Source organism: Balaenoptera physalus, assembly GCF_965194825.1.
Source record: "Balaenoptera physalus genome assembly, chromosome: 8".
Classification (NCBI taxonomy): domain Eukaryota; kingdom Metazoa; phylum Chordata; class Mammalia; order Artiodactyla; family Balaenopteridae; genus Balaenoptera; species Balaenoptera physalus.
The window spans coordinates 67,627,810-67,646,377 of NC_138887.1; the positions used below are offsets into that span (position 1 = coordinate 67,627,810).

An 18,568-nucleotide genomic window follows, 5' to 3' on the forward strand; every position below is an offset into this window, starting at 1 on the left:
CCCATGCCCGTGCCTTGGCTCAGGGTGTTCTCTTTGCCGGGCATGTGCTTCCTCTCAACGCGTCACACCCGGCCGTACCCATCTTCCCAGAATCAGCTCAGGCATCACTTCCTCCAGGAAGCCTCATTCCAGGACTCACGTGTCCTTTCTCCCCTCCCCCCAATTAAGTAGCTGTTCCTTGCGGTGGCTATTCCCTCCTTCCACCTTAGGGTACACCTCTGTACCCGTGTCTCCTTCACTGGCCTAGGAGCATGTTGAGGAAAGGAAGTTTGCCTTTTTCCTCTTTGGGTTTCTTCTACCTCCCCACACCTTGCACTTGGTAAGCAGGCACTAATTAGCAGTCTAATGTGTGGATTAATATATCAGTCAGCCCGTTCTCAGCTGAATGAACAGCCTCCACTCAGGACAAGTGCCTGCTCCCATTCCCCTCCTCACTGCCCCCCACCTCGTCGTCTGACTTCTCTCACCAAGCAGCCCGAATCAGGTCTCCCGGCTCCTCACTGGCCTGCAGCCCAAGTAGGCATCTCCCTGTATCATGGCGGGCACCAACGACATCATCATCCACCAGAAAAACCAATGCCGGGGCTTCTCTGGTGGCGCTGTGGTTAAGAATCCGCCTGCCAATGCAGGGGACACGGGTTCGAGCCCTGGTCCGGGGGAAGAGCCCACATGCTGCAGAGCAACTAAGTCCATGCGCCACAGCTACTGAGCCTGCGTGCCACAACTACTGAAGCCCGCACACCGCGCCTAGAGCCCGTGCTCCGCAATAAGAGAAGCCGCCACAATGAGAAGCCCGCGCACCACAGCGAAGAGTAGCCTCCGATCACTGCAATTAGAAAAAGTCCGTGTGCAGCAACAAAGACCCAATGCAGCCAAAAATAAATAAATAAATTAATTAAAAAAAATTATTTTAAAAAAATGCCAACTTTATCATAAACGAGTCTTACATATTTGAAATAATTGTGCAGGATCCCTGGTGGAGTTTCATAAGCGTCTTCCTCCTGCTTGAGAGAAGGTGATGACATGGTGAGGAGGACACCGTGTCCTCTGGAAGGCTTTCTGCTAAGGCTTCGGGACACTCCCTGACATGGAGTCAGTTTGGAGATGCTGGCATAGGCCCCCCTGAGAACCATGTGCATTGGCTGTGACTGACCATTATGAGGCTCAGCAGAGGGACTTGACTCGAGCCCCTCTCCGAGGCAGCGGGGTCCCTGGCCCACCCCAGCCTCCAACTGCCACTCCCCTAACTGTCGCTTAGAACTTTGCTTCTCGGTACCCTCGCCTGTGCCTACCTGTCCTTCAGACGACTGCTGGCTTAGGAGCTGGGAAAGCTTTTTGAGGGCCAGGTGAAAGCCACATTTTGTGATTCAGGCATCCGCCAACTCTAGTTTTATAAGGAAAACTCAGCTGTCTTTGATTTTTGTTTCTTTGGTTTTGGTTTTGAGTGCTCTAAAATCTTGTTGCCTCTCCCCCTTCCGATGTGCAGGACAGCTGGGGAAGAAACCAACTTGGTTGCTTGAGCATCTTTTAATCCTTCTCAGCTGTGTGTGAAGAGGGCTTTCCTCAGAGGAGTTCCAGATTTTATCAAAAAAAGAAATAATTATTTTACTCCTCAAAATGTAAATATCTTTTTAATATAAATAATAAATGCTCATTATAAAAATTCATACAATTCAGCATATCCTCCAATTCTGCTGTGATAGAGATAACCCATTCCTCTGATGTTGGATATTTAGCCTGTTTTAAATTTTTTGCAGTTACAAACAATGAATGATGTAATGAACTTCTTTACACGTGTATTGTTGCCTATTTGTGTGAGTATTTTTATGGGATAAATTCCTTAAAATGTAACTGTTGGGTCTAACGATTGATGTTGCCAAATTACTCACCCAAAAAAGTTTACACACCTGCCACCTCCCGTGAAGTTATCTCAGGGCTGCCTTAGCCACTGGACACAGAAGGCACATTGCCTAGGGCCCAGAATAGTTTTAGGGGTCATGAAAACTTCTTAATTTCTTTTAAAATCAGAAGAAAAAAACAAATATAATAATAATGAATATATAATATACAGTGAATCCAGCCTGGATTATATTTTTTATACTAATGAAGCCATAAAATATGCTTTTTCATATTTTATTATGGAGATGGGACCCAAGAAGGCAAATGTGTGTAAGGCCCCTACAAGTCATAATGTGGTCCTGGCTTATCCATTTCTCCACACCCTTGCAACTCTGAGAATTCCTTTTAGTTTTTGCCAGTCTTTTAGGCAAAAAAAAAGACATTTCATGATTGTTTTTCTTTCCCTTGGTTATTTGTGAGATGTAGTCTCCTAAGTTGATTGACCGTTTAAATTTTCTTTATGAATTGCCTATTTATGCTCCTTACTCATCTTTCTATTGAGTTGCTCATCTTTTCCATGTTAAAAAAGTTTTTACATTATAAGAAATATTGCAAATTTTATTTTCAGAATTTTGCATTTCAGATTTATTGCTATCTTTTTATGATGACGTTTAAAGTACTCCTGTACCCCAAATCTGTCAAGCATTTGTTACATGATATCATTCTTACAAAGGCTTACACAAATGTTCATTGATATTTTCTTCTATGGCTATTAATATGTATGATAATATCTTTAATTCATCTGCAATGCATTTTTGTAGAAGATGTGAAATAACTATTAAAATTTCTTTTCCAAGCATAGCTAATTGTTCCAACACCATGAGACAATAGAAATGCCACCTTTACCAAATATTAATCTCTTATTATATATATGAGTCTATTTCTTGAATCTCTTCCATCCCGTTGATCCGTTTATCTGTTGCCCTGCCAGCACCACACTTTTAATTATTTAGCTTAATTATATTTTGGTCTCTGATTAGGTATATCACTATTCTCCCTCTTCCCCATAATCCTTCTCTTTCAGTTTTTTTCTTGATTATTCTCACACATTTGCTCTTTCTGATGAGTTACGTTTTCAAGTGCTGAATAAAAAACTCCATAAGTTTTGTAAAAGTTAGAGATTAATTTGAGGAGTAAGGGGCAATTTTATAAAACAGGGTCTGCCTCCCCAGGGGTGTGGTATCTTGTTCAGACCTTCTTCAGACGCCGTTCCCAGCTGGTCCTCGGCTTGTCCAAGCCCTTGCCATCTCAGCAATCTCCTCAGACTCCTCCATGGCTCTCTTTGTGGGACAGGAGGTCAGTAGCAGGGGCTTCCTTGAGTCTTCATGTCCCCAAGAGGTTAACAGGGTCCTTTTTCTTTGCCATTTTGGTCTGCTTGGTACTGGTTTTCTGAGAACTATGTCCTGCTGCAAAACGCTGTGGCAAAGCTCATCATAATCTCTTACCTGGATTTCTGGTCTCTTTGCTTCCACTTTTGGTTACTCTGGCCCATTATCCACACTGTGCCTCGTGTAATCTTTCTAGTCAGATCCTCATGGCCTCCTGCTGGAAGACCTTCAGTGATTCTCCATTGTATTAATTATTCATTGCTGCTGTAAAAAATTACTACAAACGTAACACCTTAACACAACACAAATGTATTATCTTACAGTTCTGGAAGTCAGAAGTCTGAAATCAGTTTCACTGGGCTAAAATCAAGGTGTCAGCAGCGCTGTATTCCTTTCTGGAGGCTCTCGGGAAGAATACATTTCCTTACCTTTTCTGACTTCTACAGGCCTCCCACATTTCTTGGCTCATGGTCCCTTCCTCCACCTTTAAAAACAGCCACTGCATCACTCTGACCTATGTTTCTCTTGTCACATCTTCTTCTCTGATGCTGATCCTCTTGCCTCTTATAAGTATGGTCATAAGGACCCTTGTGATTCGACTGGGCCCATCCAGTTAGTCCAGGATCATATTCCCACCTCAGAGTCCTTAACTTCATCACATCGGCAATGTTGCTTTTGCCATATGGAATAACATGTTCACAGGTTCAGGGATGAGGATGTGGACATGTTTGGGGGACCACTATTCAGTCATGGCTTGGGGATGAACTTGGCTTGCCAGCCCCGCAGTGACTGGCCCCCACTACTCTCCTGTCTAAACTCACTCTGCTTTCCCCTTTGAACTCCCTACTCCAGCCACATGAACTTCTTTCAGTTTCTGGAGCCTGCCCTCTCTGCTTCCTCCAGTCCTGGTCCAGGCTGATTCCTCTGCCTGAGAAAACCTTTCCCTACCTCTTCACCTGACTAACTCCTCCTCATCTTCCAGCCTTGGCTTAAACCTCACTTTCTCTGGAAGGTTTGGACAACCTCTTCTACTCCCTGAATCTTCTTCCAGACTTTGTTGCTCTCATAACATCCTCCATTGTTTCTGGCCCTGCTTATACTGCCTTTTATATTATTGCTTATTTGATTATCTTCTCTCCCAAAATGTAAGCTCTTTGAGGGCAAAGGTGACAAGGGCAGCTCCACACAAGAGGGAGTTTATTAACTCCTTGCAGAATGAATTCATAAACATATTAATTTCATAATAGGATACAAGTTATTTTACTCTGTAGGCCTCATATTAAAAGTATTTGTTCATCATTCATTCAACAAATATGTGTTGAGCACTGACTTGGGAAGTACTGAACCAAGGAGTTGAAATTAAGAAAAAAATCATCTAATGTTATGAAGATGCTAAGGTTGTAGTGGTATGATCATAAGGACCTGAATAACAATTTTCCCTTTCTAGGAAAATGGACTTGGAGGTCAGTGAACCAATAGACTTTAGTTCTGGAGATCATCAACATCTGGTTCAGAAAGCAGCAGATGATAATATCCAGAGCAAGTCTGCTCGGTCCTACGGAACTTCATCTTCAACTCATGGGCCACAACAAACTCATGGGAATCCACACTCCAAAGCTGGTGAGCAAGGGGATACCTATGTGGTAGAAATTTCAGCAGAGACCACCACAGAGGACAGCAATCCTTTATCTGGCCCATTCTCAGAAGCAGCTATCCGCAGAGGTGAGAATATAGAAATGACCTTTTCGGAAGAGAAAAGCAAATGTTCTCTTAAAATGTTTACACAGGGTGGATTGTAGGATTTAATTTTGTTTTTAGTTTTTTCCCAGTCATGCTTTACCATGAAACATGACATAGGCCTGCAATAACAGATGGTCCCCAAGTTTTCCAGGGCATTCATAAATTCATGATACACATATTATGGTGAATAACGTGGTTTTCTTAGGAAACGTGAATTAGTCATTGAACGTAGAATGTTCTTACCTACATACAAGGTGATACCATGATATTGGCTTAAGTTTTAAAGAATACTAATTCAGAGCCCTACATATTAATTCTGTATAGGAAATACATTCAGCTGTACAGAAGTCCGAAAAACTGTGGCTTAAATAAATGAGAATTTTTTTTTCTTTCATGAAATATGAAGTTGGAAGGTAGGCAATTCAAAGCAAATGCTTAGGTCCCCGGTGAACACTCTGCCACCTTTACGCCTTCTTAGGACCTGGACGACTTGAAGATGGACTGTGAATCTCATTGCTGTCTCCCTGTGGCCCTCACCCTCTACCTTGTGGCTGGAAAGAGGCCTTCTGGAGCTCTTAGTTGGCAGCTGAGGCTGCAATGGCCATTATGACTCCCTGACATGGATGGCAGTTTGTGTTGGTTGTTGGCTCTCTTCTTGTGGCTTGAGTTTCTCATCACATGGAGCTGGGTCCCAAGAAGAGGTAGACCAGATGGACAAGCCCCAGTGTGTAAGCATTTATCAAGCCTCTACTAATCAAGCCAGTGTTAATGTCTCACTGGCCAACACGTCATGTGGTCAAGCCCAGCGTCAATGTGGGAGGGCACTCCACAGGTTTTGCCCAATTTAAATTCTTATTTGTCTTCTTGTAATTGGATTGTAAGTGTTCTTTATGTATTAGATCCCTTTTCAGATACATGATATGCAAATATTTTCTCCCAGTTTGTGGGTTTTCTTTCACTTTCTTGATGGTGTCATTTGAAGCACAAAGCTTTTACTTTTGATGAAATCAATTTATTTGGTTTTTTTTCCCTTGCTTGTGTTTTAGGTATCATATCTAAAAAAATCATTGCCTAATCCATGCTCACAATGATTTACACCTATGCTTTCTTCCAAGAATTATATTTCTTATGTTTATGTCTATGATCCATGTTTAACTAATTAACTTTTGTGTATGTTTGATATGAGAAAGGGGCCCAAATTCATCATTTTATATGTGTATGTCCAATTGTCCCAGCACCATTTGTTGAAAAGACTCATCTTTCTCCATTGAATTGTTCTAGTGTGTTTGTTAGAAATCAATTGACCATATTTGTAGGATTGACCACAAATGTAAGGGACTATTTTAGGGCTCTCAATTCTACCTCATTGATCTATATGTCTAGTCTTATGTGGCTGGACCACATTTAATATCTATTCCCTCACAGTCCTTGATACATACTAGATGTGAATTTAATGTTAAATAAGTGGCTATTTTAATGTAGGCAGCACACATTTGGGTATATATGTTCTGGCATTTTGATTAAGATAGCTCAGTCCTATTTCTTTGTTGTCACACTTCAAATGCACAGAAACTGCCCAGCAGAAGGACACAGTTGACAATCCTATAAGTCAACTTTAAGCAGCATTCTTTCTTTTTTTTTCTTCTAAAACTGGGATAAGGCCACAAAAAAGTAAATGGTCATCACTGGTGTCATATTCCGAGGGCTCCAGGAAAACCTGTGTAGTCAGCAGGAAGTAAGCAAACAGAGATGCCAACAAGCTCTGCATTCTGCTTTGGCACGCCATTGGCTTGGAACTCCTTGGTCATACTTAACAATTCGTCAGGTTATCAAGTTTCTGCACAAGCAGGAGGGAAGGGAGTTGCTAAAGGCAGGGAGGATAGAGAGAAAAGTGGTGGAGAAGCTCTGCAAACTCCCTGCAGCCCAAGTCCCTCTGCAGAGGGGTAAACACCCTCTCCCCCAGTAGTCCCTAGGGCATCACTGGGCTCCATCTATGCAGGGGTGCAGCTGAATCCCTAATGATGGGTTTGCAACATTCTGAGACTTTCAGGTCACTTTTGGTCCTAAGGAGGATGGGGTGTCCATAATGAGGAATTAAATCCCTGAGTTTGGTCTTTAAAATTTGGGGGCTTTCATGGATAAACCCTCAGATCTTCAATAAAATGCCTCTAACAGTCTGGACTGAGTCTTTTCTGAGAGTTCTGCAGAGCTGTACTGTTGTCACTCTATTGGCCAACTCTAAACTAGCACTCCCTTTCCTATCCTCAAAAAAATCAGAGGAAAATTTTCTTTCATTAAGTGTCAAAAATACGTAATTACATTTATATTTTTACTTTTGAATATTGTGTCATAAAAATAAGGTTTCTGTCTCCTCAGCTTTCATCGTAAAAGTGTTCTTCCTCCTGTCAGTTCAGCTGCTGATCACCGGGGCAATCATCAGCCTGTTTCTCTTCTGGTAAATCTTTATTACTGATGTAAATTGAGTATTAAGCTGCCCATATTAATTCTCACTGAATAGCTCAATTTAATTTTGATCATTAAAAGATTATCTATTTTTCCTTAATCATTCATAGGATATAATATTTCTGTCGCTTTGTTTTTCTGAGGCAACTTCTAGACGAAGGTGTTGGTAGATTTCTGGAGTTTAACTTCCTAAGCTAAGAATTTTCCCTTATTTTGGGCACTATTCTCTTTTTTATTTTCCCCAAGCTATTTCCACAGATAAAACTGGGTAAAGGAAGAAAGGTGAGACTATGGAGGCTTGGAGGCTGGAGCTCTGTTAAATGCAGAAATTATTTCAGGGACTATGATCCATCACGGCTTAAACCATCCTTTGAAAATCTGTGTTTACAAACAAACGTATGAGAATTTGATTACTTTTGCTTTGTGTACATATCAATCTCAGTATCTTTTAAAATTAAAACTTCACTAGGACATTTGCATTTATCCAGATTTCACTTACAACTTATGACTGTACTTTTTTGTGAATCTATTTTAAAGAGATTGGAGTTTATTTATTTATTTATTTTTGGCTGTGTTGGGTCTTTGTTTCTGTGTGAGGGCTTCCTCTAGTTGTGGTAAGTGGGGGCCACTCTTCATCGCGGTGCGCGGGCCTCTCACTATCGCGGCCTCTCTTGTTGCGGAGCACAGGCTCCAGACGCGCAGGCTCAGTAGTTGTGGCTCACGGGCCCAGTCGCTCCGCGGCATGTGAGATCTTCCCAGACTAGGGCTCGAACCCGTGTCCCCTGCATTGGCAGGCAGATTCTCAACCACTGCACCACCAGGGAAGCCCTGTGAATCTATTTTAAGAAGCAAGATACAGTTTTATGTTTTACTGTTTCCTTTCCCATCTGTCATTGTCAACCATTTAGGGTTTCCCCCCTTTCTTCTCATGAGATTGTTTAACTTCTACTTAAGTATTACACTAGTTAGCAAAATAAGCTACTTATTGTGTAAAACTATTATTTTTTTAACCAGGAAGGCTTTAAGAGTTTGGGTGGTCAAGAATCCCTGGTTCACCTACGCACTCTTGTAAGTATTATTGGATTAAATTAAAAGTTTTTTCTACTAGCTATTGATTGATGTCCTTATTAAAAATTAAGTAAAGGTATAACATTCCTTTTTTAAATTAATTAATTAATTAATTAATTTTTGGCTGCGTTGGGTCTTTGTTGCTACATGTGGGCTTTCTGTAGTTGCGGCGAGTTGGGGCTACTCATCATTGTGGTGCGTGGGCTTCTCATTGCGGTGGCTTCTCTTGTTACAGAGAACAGGCTCTAGGTGCGCAGGTTTCAGTAGTTGTGGCACGCGGGCTCAGTAGTTGTGGCTCACGGGCTGTAGAGCAGAGGCTCAGTAGTTGTGGCGCACGGGCTTAGTTGCTCCTCAGCATGTGGGATCTTCCTGGACCAGGGCTTGAACCTGTGTCCCCTGCATTGGCAGGTGGATTCTTAACCACTGTGCCACCAGGGGAGTCCCAAGGTATAACAGTCTTTTATTTATTTATTTATTTATTTATTTATTTATTTATGGCTGTGTTTGGGTCTTCGTTTCTGTGCAAGGGCTCTCCCCAGTTGTGGCAAGTGGGGGCCACTCTTCATCGCGATGTGCGGGCCTCTCACCATTGCGGCCTCTCCCGTTGCGGAGCACAGGCTCCAGATGCACAGGCTCAGCAATTGTGGCTCACGGGCCCAGCCGCTCCGCGGCATGCGGGACCCTCCCAGACCAGGGCCCGAACCCGTGTCCCCTGCATTGGCAGGCAGATTCTCAACCACTGCGCCACCAGGGAAGCCCAGTATAACAGTCTTGAAATGACAAAATTATAAAGATGGAAAATAAGCAAATTAGTGGTTGCTGGGAGTTAGGGTTTTGTGTGTGTGTGTGTGTGTGTGTGTGTATGTGTGTGTGTTACCATAATGGGATGGTAGGATATCTTAATGATGAGATAGTTCCACATCTTGATTGTGGTGCTGGTTACATGGATCTGCACATAGATTTGCATCATAGGTCTATGACATAGCATTACGTATATACATGCTGTACCAATGTTACATTACTGGTTTGGGTATTCTACTTTAAATAGGTAAAATGGGGGGAAACTGAGTAAATGGTACACAGGACCTCTGTTCCTTTGCAGTTTCCTGTGAATCTACAAGTATTTCAAAATAAAAAATTTGAAAAAAGAACCCACAAGCTATGTGTGGATGGCAATGAGAAAAGTTAATTTTAAAAGCAAAAAAAAAAAAAAAAAAAAAAGAGGTAAAGGTAATAATCTACATTTTTGTTTACTTTATAATACTTATTATCAGATAATACATCTTTATATCTACCTATACTATATCATATGACATATCATATGATATAAGCAAATAACACGTGGTTTTAAATTATCCCCAGGCCAGCATTTTTTGTTGTATTTATTATACTTGCTTGCTGCGGGAAGCTCCGCCGCCAGGTGCCTGCAAATTACATTCTCCTGGGATTATTTGTAAGTAAACCTCATTAGCATCCGTTGTCGTTCATCTCTGAAATATATTTTCATCACATTATTAAATTCATTCCATTTATTGTGGAAAATCTTTCTGTGGAATAATACAGATAGAAATTATTTGTGAGACATTCTCTTGGATGAATTTTGAAGTCATAAACTTACTTATGACCTGGAATCCACACCCTTTTAACAAACTAGAGAATCTGGGGACCCTGGGCTACTCCTCTGTGCCAGCAAACTTGCTTCTGAGAGGCCCACTCCAGAGTCTGGGCTACATTTCAGGAACAGTTAACCTGACTGTCCTCTGTCAGAGACAAAAAACACATTTTGTTGTGGAGAGTGAGTTCACAAATTGTGTGCAAGAAATGTAATTTTCCTTATTTTTGTAAAATTTATTTTATTTCTCTTTCAATGTGTCCTGGCTCTATTGTAATTGAGGTTTCTGTTTATTAATGTTTACACCAGTCAGGCCAAACCTCTTGCCTCCTGGAAGCAGTGGACTCTCTGAAACTCACTGACAATAGTGTTTGCTCCTCTTAGGAAAATCCAGAACAGAATCTCAGTATGATTTAGTGTGTTGGAAAGAAAGTCAGATTCTTTGCGATTGCTCCCATGAACTGCTGACCACCCTTCCAAGTGAAGATTTACTTACCAATTCACTTGTTCCTCACCTGGTTCCATATCAGAGTTGAGGTAGCTTATAAAATATGCACAATATAAGAAGATAAGATAAATTGGTGGGGAAATCTGATGGAAGGAAAAATAAGGAAAGGAAAATAAAGCCAAAGGTGAGATTCGTGCACAAAATGCATAGTTCCATGCATTTGAGTGTGATGAGCCTACATTTGGATCTGCGCCTCCTGGTGGTCAACGTGAGCAAGGACACATGGTCATGAAGCTGGAGAAGACTGTGTCTTTGATACCCACATCTGGGCATTTCTTCAGCTGACGGAGCGTTGAGGGGCCTTTCTTAGCTGGTGTGGGTACACTGCTCATTGTCCCTGTGAGCAAGTAGAGTCTCCCAGTTCCTGCACTTAACAGCACAGACCACACTCAGAAGGGGTGGGAGTTAAAAGCCAGACATAGAAAGATACTGGGAATCCTGGGGAAGAGACGATGGGACGGGGAGAGGTATTTTTCCAGAAATTTTTGGATGTTTTCTTTTAACTTTTTCAATAGTTCTAATGTTTATTTCAAGAAGAGATCAAAGTTACTGATCTCAAAGGAAACTCTCATCTCCAAGGTTTTGCTGTTTATTTCTAAGCTGGTAACAGCCTAAGAGAAGAAATATTATAAAAGGGAAGGTTGAAAGCAAGCACATTGTTAAAATGTCATGTGTACGTGGAATAGATGCACTTAAAAAAAAAAACCTATAAGGTCAATAAAGACAGCTTACTTTGGTCTGTTGAACAAAGTAGAGAATCAGGCTTACCCACTGGGTTTGGGAGATCCAGAGAGGCAATCCGGGACTCCCGGGGCTCCGGTTCTTTTCCAGTCTCCAATCCTGGACGTCATTAGCCAGCTGGAGAAGTTCAAAGTCCCTCAGGCAGTCCTAGCACTGTGGATAGGATGTGTCCTCACATTTACTCCCGGAGACTAGAAGGTTCTTTCCTGGCTCTTGCCATGGACCAGCTAGTCTCTGGATATGTCTCTGACGGAGCATCCTACCAGCTGGGGAATGTCCTCAGGCCTTGCAGCCGCTGCTGACTTAGTTCTTACTGGCCTGCCGGCTGTCCTGGAGCCTGACTGTGGGCCTGGGCACATCCTCATAGCCTTTTTGGTCTCATCCTCCAGCTTGACTGCCTTCTGGCTCTCAACCCCTCCCTCTCTTCCTCACTGCCCCATCCCTGGCTCCATTTGGACCATGGGAACCCTCCAGCCCCCATATAGCCCACATACAGCCCCAATGCAGCCCTGGTGCAGCCCTCTTCAGAGCCCTGGATTGGCACCTACCAATGCAGCTCCACGCTTAGTAGGTGTGTCCTCCAGCTCATCCCCTGGTACTGAGGTCTCAATCCTCATTCCACGTCTGAGGTTTGACGTATTTTATTCTCTTCCAAGCACTATAAGAAAGGTCAGTACAGAAACCTTTGGTGGAGCATTAGTAGAAATAGCATATCCTGCTCTGATAAAATGTTAAGATTCTGTGTGGATGGCCCTATTTGATTAATGACAATATGGTCTACAGATAAAGCTTTTACCTTGGTTTCCACATTCCTAATTAATACATATTTAACTCACTGAATATGTTGAAAGTTGCTATTGTGTTCTAAGAAATATTTACTCATGAAATAATTTTTTCTGTCAGTCGGGGAGAACGATAAAGAAATGTTTGTTTCCATTATTTATTTCCCATATTCATAGCCTGTAGCTTTGTTCGCTGGGAGCATACATATTCCCACTAGCTCACTAGACCCTGCCAGAATGCACAAACCTCAAACCATCTCTTCTGGATTTTGGCCTTGGGGTTCAGGCTTCTGATTTATTGTGATTTTTGTTCCTAGACAATTCTTCAAGGTCTGCTGCTAGGAACCGTGTCAGTGTAAGTCTTTGATACACATTTGTGTGTGTGTGTGTGTGTGTGTGTGTGTGTGTGTGTGCTTTTCTTTGAATGCTATGTGAACAATAATCACAGTCTCTGGTTTTAGTTTCTATAATGCCGAGGAAGTGTTGTGGGCAACGGCAGCAACCGCTCTAGTGACGATATCACTCACTTTATTTGCTCTTCAAACAAAAGTACGTATTGTCGAAGCAGATTTTTGTCATAAGGGAGTGTGTGAATATGTTTCTTTGCCCCTCCTCCCTCGGGCTCTCGGCTTTCTGTGGGCCTCTCCTCCATGGAGTCCTTGCCTTCAGGCTTCTGGCTTTCCTAGTAACCATGTTAAAAAAGTAAAAGGAAACAGGTAAAATTAGTTTTAATAATATATTTCATTTAACCCAGTATATGTGAAGTGTTATCATTTCGACATGTAATTAGTATAACAAAAATATTAATGAGATACCTTACATTCTTTATTTCGAAATTCAAATCCAGTGTGTATTTTATACTTGCAGCAATCTCTGTTTGAACTAACTGCATTTCCAGTGCTCAGTAGCCAAGTGTATTGAAAGCACAGCTCTAGACAAACTTTCTTAGCAGGCATCAGAGTAACCCGGAGAGCGTGTGAAACACAGAATTCACTCCTCCTGGAGTTGCTGCTTCACAATGTCTGGGATGGGGGCCAATAACGTACATTTCCCAGGCGCTGCTGATGCTTCCTGCCTGAGAACCAGACTCGGTGACCTGGTAGATTATTCTCTTGGTGTGGTAAGGGTAGGGAGTGAAATAGGAAAAATAGAGGAATTAGGAAAACACTCTTGCAAGAAAATACCTTGGATTCTTTTGCTTCCTAATCCTTTTTTTTTTTCAGGCCAGAAGATGAATATTCCTCTTTCTTTAAAAAAAATTCTCATCTTCCCTAGGCTGACTTGGTTACTGATTTATAGAAGCAAAACCAAAAAGCATATTAATAAATTTTAAGATTACAAAAGAATAATTAACAGTAATTTTTGAAAGCTTAGTATATGTATTTTTATTGAAATATATACACACAAATGTGAAAAAGGTACCCAGTTAACATCTTTGTCTATTTAATTCCATTAATGTAGTCTATGCAAATGCTTTTAAAAATATGAATGATTATGATCATACTATACTTACAAATTTTCATCCTGCTTACTCAGTGTACATTTTTTATTAGGGAAAATTTTATATAGATACAAAGATAGAATAGTTTAATGAACTCCCATGTGCCCATTACCTAGTTTCAAAAATTATCAATTTGTGGCTCCTGTTATTTCATCCATATCCTACCCTTTTCTCCCTCCTGAAGAAATACAACACTTTTTATGTAGCATTTTTCAGTGCTTAGGGGCTAATGGATTTCCATGGTTCTTGGGATTAGCCAGGGGAAATTATTAGCAAATGGGCCAGTTTCCGTCTAGTGGGTACACAATGCATCTCTAAACACCTTGAAATTGCTTATGGATGATAATTTAATTGGTTTTGTGTTGTTTATGTTTCCTTAGTGCGATTTCACCTTGCTAAGTGGAATGCTGTTTGTTTTACTCTTCGTACTTATTATCTATGGAATTCTCTTAATCTTCATACGATCATATGTAAGTGGGATCTCCTTTGTAAACCTCAGAGAATTGTTAGAATATAGGGTGAAGTGCTGGTTGTATTGTTGGTCTGCATCCTCTGAGAAGCAGACACCAGATGGGTGAAACTTGCAAGGACTTTGATAGGAGAAATGTCTGTGGGAGAAAAGTGTGGCGGCAACGAAGGCTGGAAGAGCTGTCAGACCACGACAGCATATGTGACCCCGGGTTCAGGAGAGGGAAGGAAGGTGGGAGCACTCTGGATGTGGTGCCATCAGGGGCTCCTGGAGCTAATGTGGACCATTACAGCAGTCCGGGGTCTCCCAGGAAGGTCCTGCTGCCCCCACCAATGACTGAGATGGCGAAGCGTGACCCAGGAGCAAACTACAGTGGGTTGCACCACACAGCCACCGGGCCCTGGTCAGTTACATGCCCCTCCCCGTAGCTGGAGGTCTGTGAGGCCACCTGCTGCACCAGTTGTGGTAGGGGACCACTGACAGGAGGTCTGGGCGTGAAGATTGAGCTCCGACCCTAGGCGACAGCTGTCCTCCCCTGAGAGGATCTTGGGGTGCACCAATGACAGACCCTTGTTCTACGTATGTCCAGCCTTGCTGGACTCTGGCAATTTTGAATCCTTCAGACTCCAGTTGTCAGCTGTTTCCTTACAGCTAGCTCAGTCTGGAAACACTGTGCCTCCCCCTCTGTGTCACTGACTCCTGATTTCTCTCTTTCCCCGAGAACCTTCCCTGGTTAGCAGAGTGTTCCCCAGCCCTCTAGGACTAGCGCTCTCCTCCTAAGCAGTGAACGCCATTATGCTTCTCAGATGTTATACACCACTTCCTTTTGCTCTTCTACAGCCAAACCCTTTGGCATTTAGGCCAATTTGTCACGCATTCTGATCAGGGCTGTTCTGGTTGCAAGGAACACATACCGCACAGACTAGGTCAAGGCAAAGACCCAGAGACTCTCACGGACTTCCTAGGTGGGAAGAAGAGCCAGAATTCACGGAAATGGAAACCCCACCTCCCTTTCTTGAACTGAGGTGATTGGCCATCTCTGCTTGTGAAGTAATAGCTCCAACACTAGCTCATGATAGAACGGCTGCCTGGATTCCTCTATCCTGAGAATTGATTTCTAACTGGCCTAGAGCATCTGTTTGATCCTGGTCACAGGTAAGAGGCTCTTGGTCGGTCAAGAGATTCACTGCTGTTGGAGTGTTATCTTCCACCTCTTGTCAATCAGCTCTAGCAAGGCTGTGTGAGGGTCACTATGTTCCCTGAGCTGAGGGGAGGGCACATTCTCTTGAAGAACTATGTGGATGGGGCTTGATGAATGGAATTGAGTGGATGCTGTTGACCAACTATGTTCAAGAAAAGATTAATTCTCTCCACAGCTTTGACTTTCTTAATATCTAACAGCAGTGACCTAAGTGATCCCCTGAGTTGTTCCAAGTCTTACTGTTAATATACAGTGGTTTCCTTTCTTTTTGCAGTGGTTGCATCTATTGTATGCTGGACTTGGAACTGTGATCTTCTCACTCGTAAGTCCATTTCTCCCTTTCTTTGACAAAGAGTATGGTATGTGCAATGATGGGGCCCTAAGCCCTCTGCTAGGCCTGGAGTCAAGTGGAGTCAGTAATTCACTGGAAAGCTCTCCAGGTCACTTGCTCCTTCCTCTGTCTTCCCGTCCTCCTCCTCCTTCTTTTTATTTTTTATAAAGACAATTCTTTTTAGAGCAGTTTTAGGTTCTTAGTAAAACCGAAAGAAGGGTACAGAGATTTCCCATATACTCCAGCCTCCATACACGCATGGCCTTCCCCATTATCAATATCCCTCCCCAAAGTGGTACATTTATTACAATTGATGAACCTATATTGACACACCATAATCACCCAAAGTCCGTAGTCTACATGAAGGTTCACTCTTGGTGTTGTACATTCTATGGATTTGGACACATGTATAATGATATGTGTCCATCATTGTAATATCATACAGAATATTTTCACTGCTCTAAAAATCCTCTTTGTTCTACCAATTGATCCCTCCCCATCCCCAACCCCTGGCAACCACTAATCTTCTTACTGTTTCCAAGTTTTGCCTTTTCCAGAATGTCACAGAGTAGGAATCATACAATATGAAGCCTTTTCAGATTGGCTTCTTTTACTTAGTATTTGCACTTTAGATTCCTCCATGTCTTTTCATGGCTTGGTAGCTCATTTCTTTTTAGTGTTGAATAATATTCCACCATCTTGATGTACCACAGTTAATTTATTCATTCACCTACTGAGGGACATCTTGTTTGCTCTCAAGTTTTGGTAATTATGAATAAATCTGCTATAAACATCCATGTGCAGGTTTTTGTATGGACAGATGATTTCAACTCCTTTGGGTAGATACCAAGGAGCATGTTCACTGGATCATACAGTAAGAGTATGTTTAGTTTTGTAAGACAGTATTCCAAAGTGGTTGTAATATTTTGTATTCTCACTAGCAGTGTATGAGAGTTCCTGTTGCTCCATGTCCTCACCAGCATTTGGTGTTGTCAGTGTTCCAGAATTTGGCCATTCTAATAGGTGTGTAGTCGTATCTTATTGTAATTTTAATTTGCATTTTCCTGATGACATATGATGTAGAGCATCTTTTCATATGCTTATTTGCCATTTGTATATCTTCTTTGGTGAAGTGTCTGTTAAGTTCTTGGGCCCATTTTGTAATCAAGTTGTTTGTTTTCTTATTGTTGAGTTTTAAGAGTTCTTTGTATATTTAGGATAACAGTCCTTTATCAGATGTTTCTTTTGTAAATATTTTCTCCCAGTCTGTGGCTTGTATTATCATTATCTTCACATTGTCTTTCACAGAGCAGACATTTTTAATTTTAATGAAGTCTAGTTTATCCACTATTTCTTTCATGGATCATATTTTTGGTGTCGTATCTAAAAAAATCATCACCATACCCAAGGTCATCTAGGTTTTCTCCTGTGTTATCTTCTAGGAGTTTTATGTTTTATAATTAAGTCTATGATTCATTATGAGTTATTTTGTGAAAGGTGTAAGATCTGTGTCTAGATTCATTTTTTTGGTATGTGGATGTCCAGTTGTTTCAACACCATTTGTTGAAGAGACTATGTTTGCTCTGTTGTATTGCCTTTGCTCTTTATTCTGTCCTGTTGATCTATTTGTTTAGTCTTTTCACCAATACCACACTATCTTGATTACTGTAGCTTTATAGTAAATCTTGTTGTCTGGTAGCATCAGTCCTCCAACTTTGTTCTTTTCCTTCAATATTGTATTGGCTATTCTCGGTCTTTTGTCTCTCCATATAAACTTTTGTCTCGCCATATGGTTTGTCAATATCCACAAAATAACTTGCTGGGATTTTGATTGGGATTGTGTTCAATCTATAGATCAAGTTGGGAAGAACTGATATTTTGGAAATATTGAGTCTTCCTATCCATGAACATGGAATGTCTCTCCATTTATTTAGTTCTTCCTTGATCTCATTCATCAGAGATTTATAGTTTTCCTCATATAGTTCTTATATATATTTTGTTAGATTTATACCTAAGTATTTAAGTTTTTTGGATGCTAATGTAAATGGTATTGTGTTTTTAATTTCCAATTTCACTTATACATTGCTGCATATAGGAAAGTAATTGACTGTTGTATAGTAACTTTGCATCCTACAACCTTGTGATAATTGCTTATTGAACCCTCAGATGCTCCTGGGGCTTCTAATCCTGACCAGGGCTTCCCTGTGGGCTGGCTGTCTCTTGCATGGTGTCCTGAGCCCTCTTCCCCTGGGGTTGGGGGGAAGACAGCTGGATCCCAGCTCACCTTACTCTCCCACTTTCCTGTCTGCCTTCAAACACATAACCTCACCTGAGAGGTGCACTCCTAACCGCCAATACATGAAATGATTAGGAGTCATTATCTCTCTTGTAAGAAGAAATAAGATAAAGTCAGGGGTTCTTGGAGGGGAGGAAGAAAGAAAAGCACTTTTCCACAGAAGGACTCCAGGGTGACAGATGGAGGCTAAGATCAAGGCTGGAAGCTCAGCTGCTAGAGGCCTTTTTTAAAGGATGATCAACTGTCCTCGTTTCCCTGGGACTGAGGGGTTTCTGAAGACACACAAAAGTCCTGGGCAAACTGGAATGGTTGGTCATTCTAGCTTTTTGTGCCACAGAGTTACTGGAATCAGACATAGGGAGAGGGAGGATAAGTGGGAAGGGACTTAGTGGTCCAGGTGAAGCAGCTGCTTTGGCAACCCGCAGACTTGGGTTTGACTCCCTTCTCTGCCACCTGCTACAGTGTGATCTTCCCTTCTTGGAGGCTCTGTTAACCTCACCTGCCTCAACTGGGCCATTCCCATATTACATGAGATGGCATCTATCATGAACTGATATGAGGCTACCCAGAAGGTGCCCCATTCTTTTCCTCCTGTTTCTTTCCTCCCCTCCTCCTCATTCTTAGAAGCC

The 18,568-nt window shown here is 41.8% G+C and overlaps 1 protein-coding gene across 1 annotated transcript in view; it reads left to right on the top strand.

Annotated features, from left to right (window-relative positions):
* Positions 1–183: 183 nt before the first annotated feature.
* Positions 184–18,568, top strand: part of LOC309666481 (protein lifeguard 2-like) — a 28,013-nt gene continuing 9,628 nt past the window's right edge. Inside the window, exons 1-7 of the mRNA XM_082473924.1 lie at positions 184–1,619; positions 4,675–5,022; positions 9,861–9,951; positions 12,459–12,496; positions 12,603–12,690; positions 14,023–14,112; positions 15,587–15,634. Coding sequence (XP_082330050.1) covers positions 1,618–1,619; positions 4,675–5,022; positions 9,861–9,951; positions 12,459–12,496; positions 12,603–12,690; positions 14,023–14,112; positions 15,587–15,634 — 705 coding nt within the window. The 5' untranslated portion in view covers positions 184–1,617. The remainder of the gene's footprint in view (positions 1,620–4,674; positions 5,023–9,860; positions 9,952–12,458; positions 12,497–12,602; positions 12,691–14,022; positions 14,113–15,586; positions 15,635–18,568) is intronic.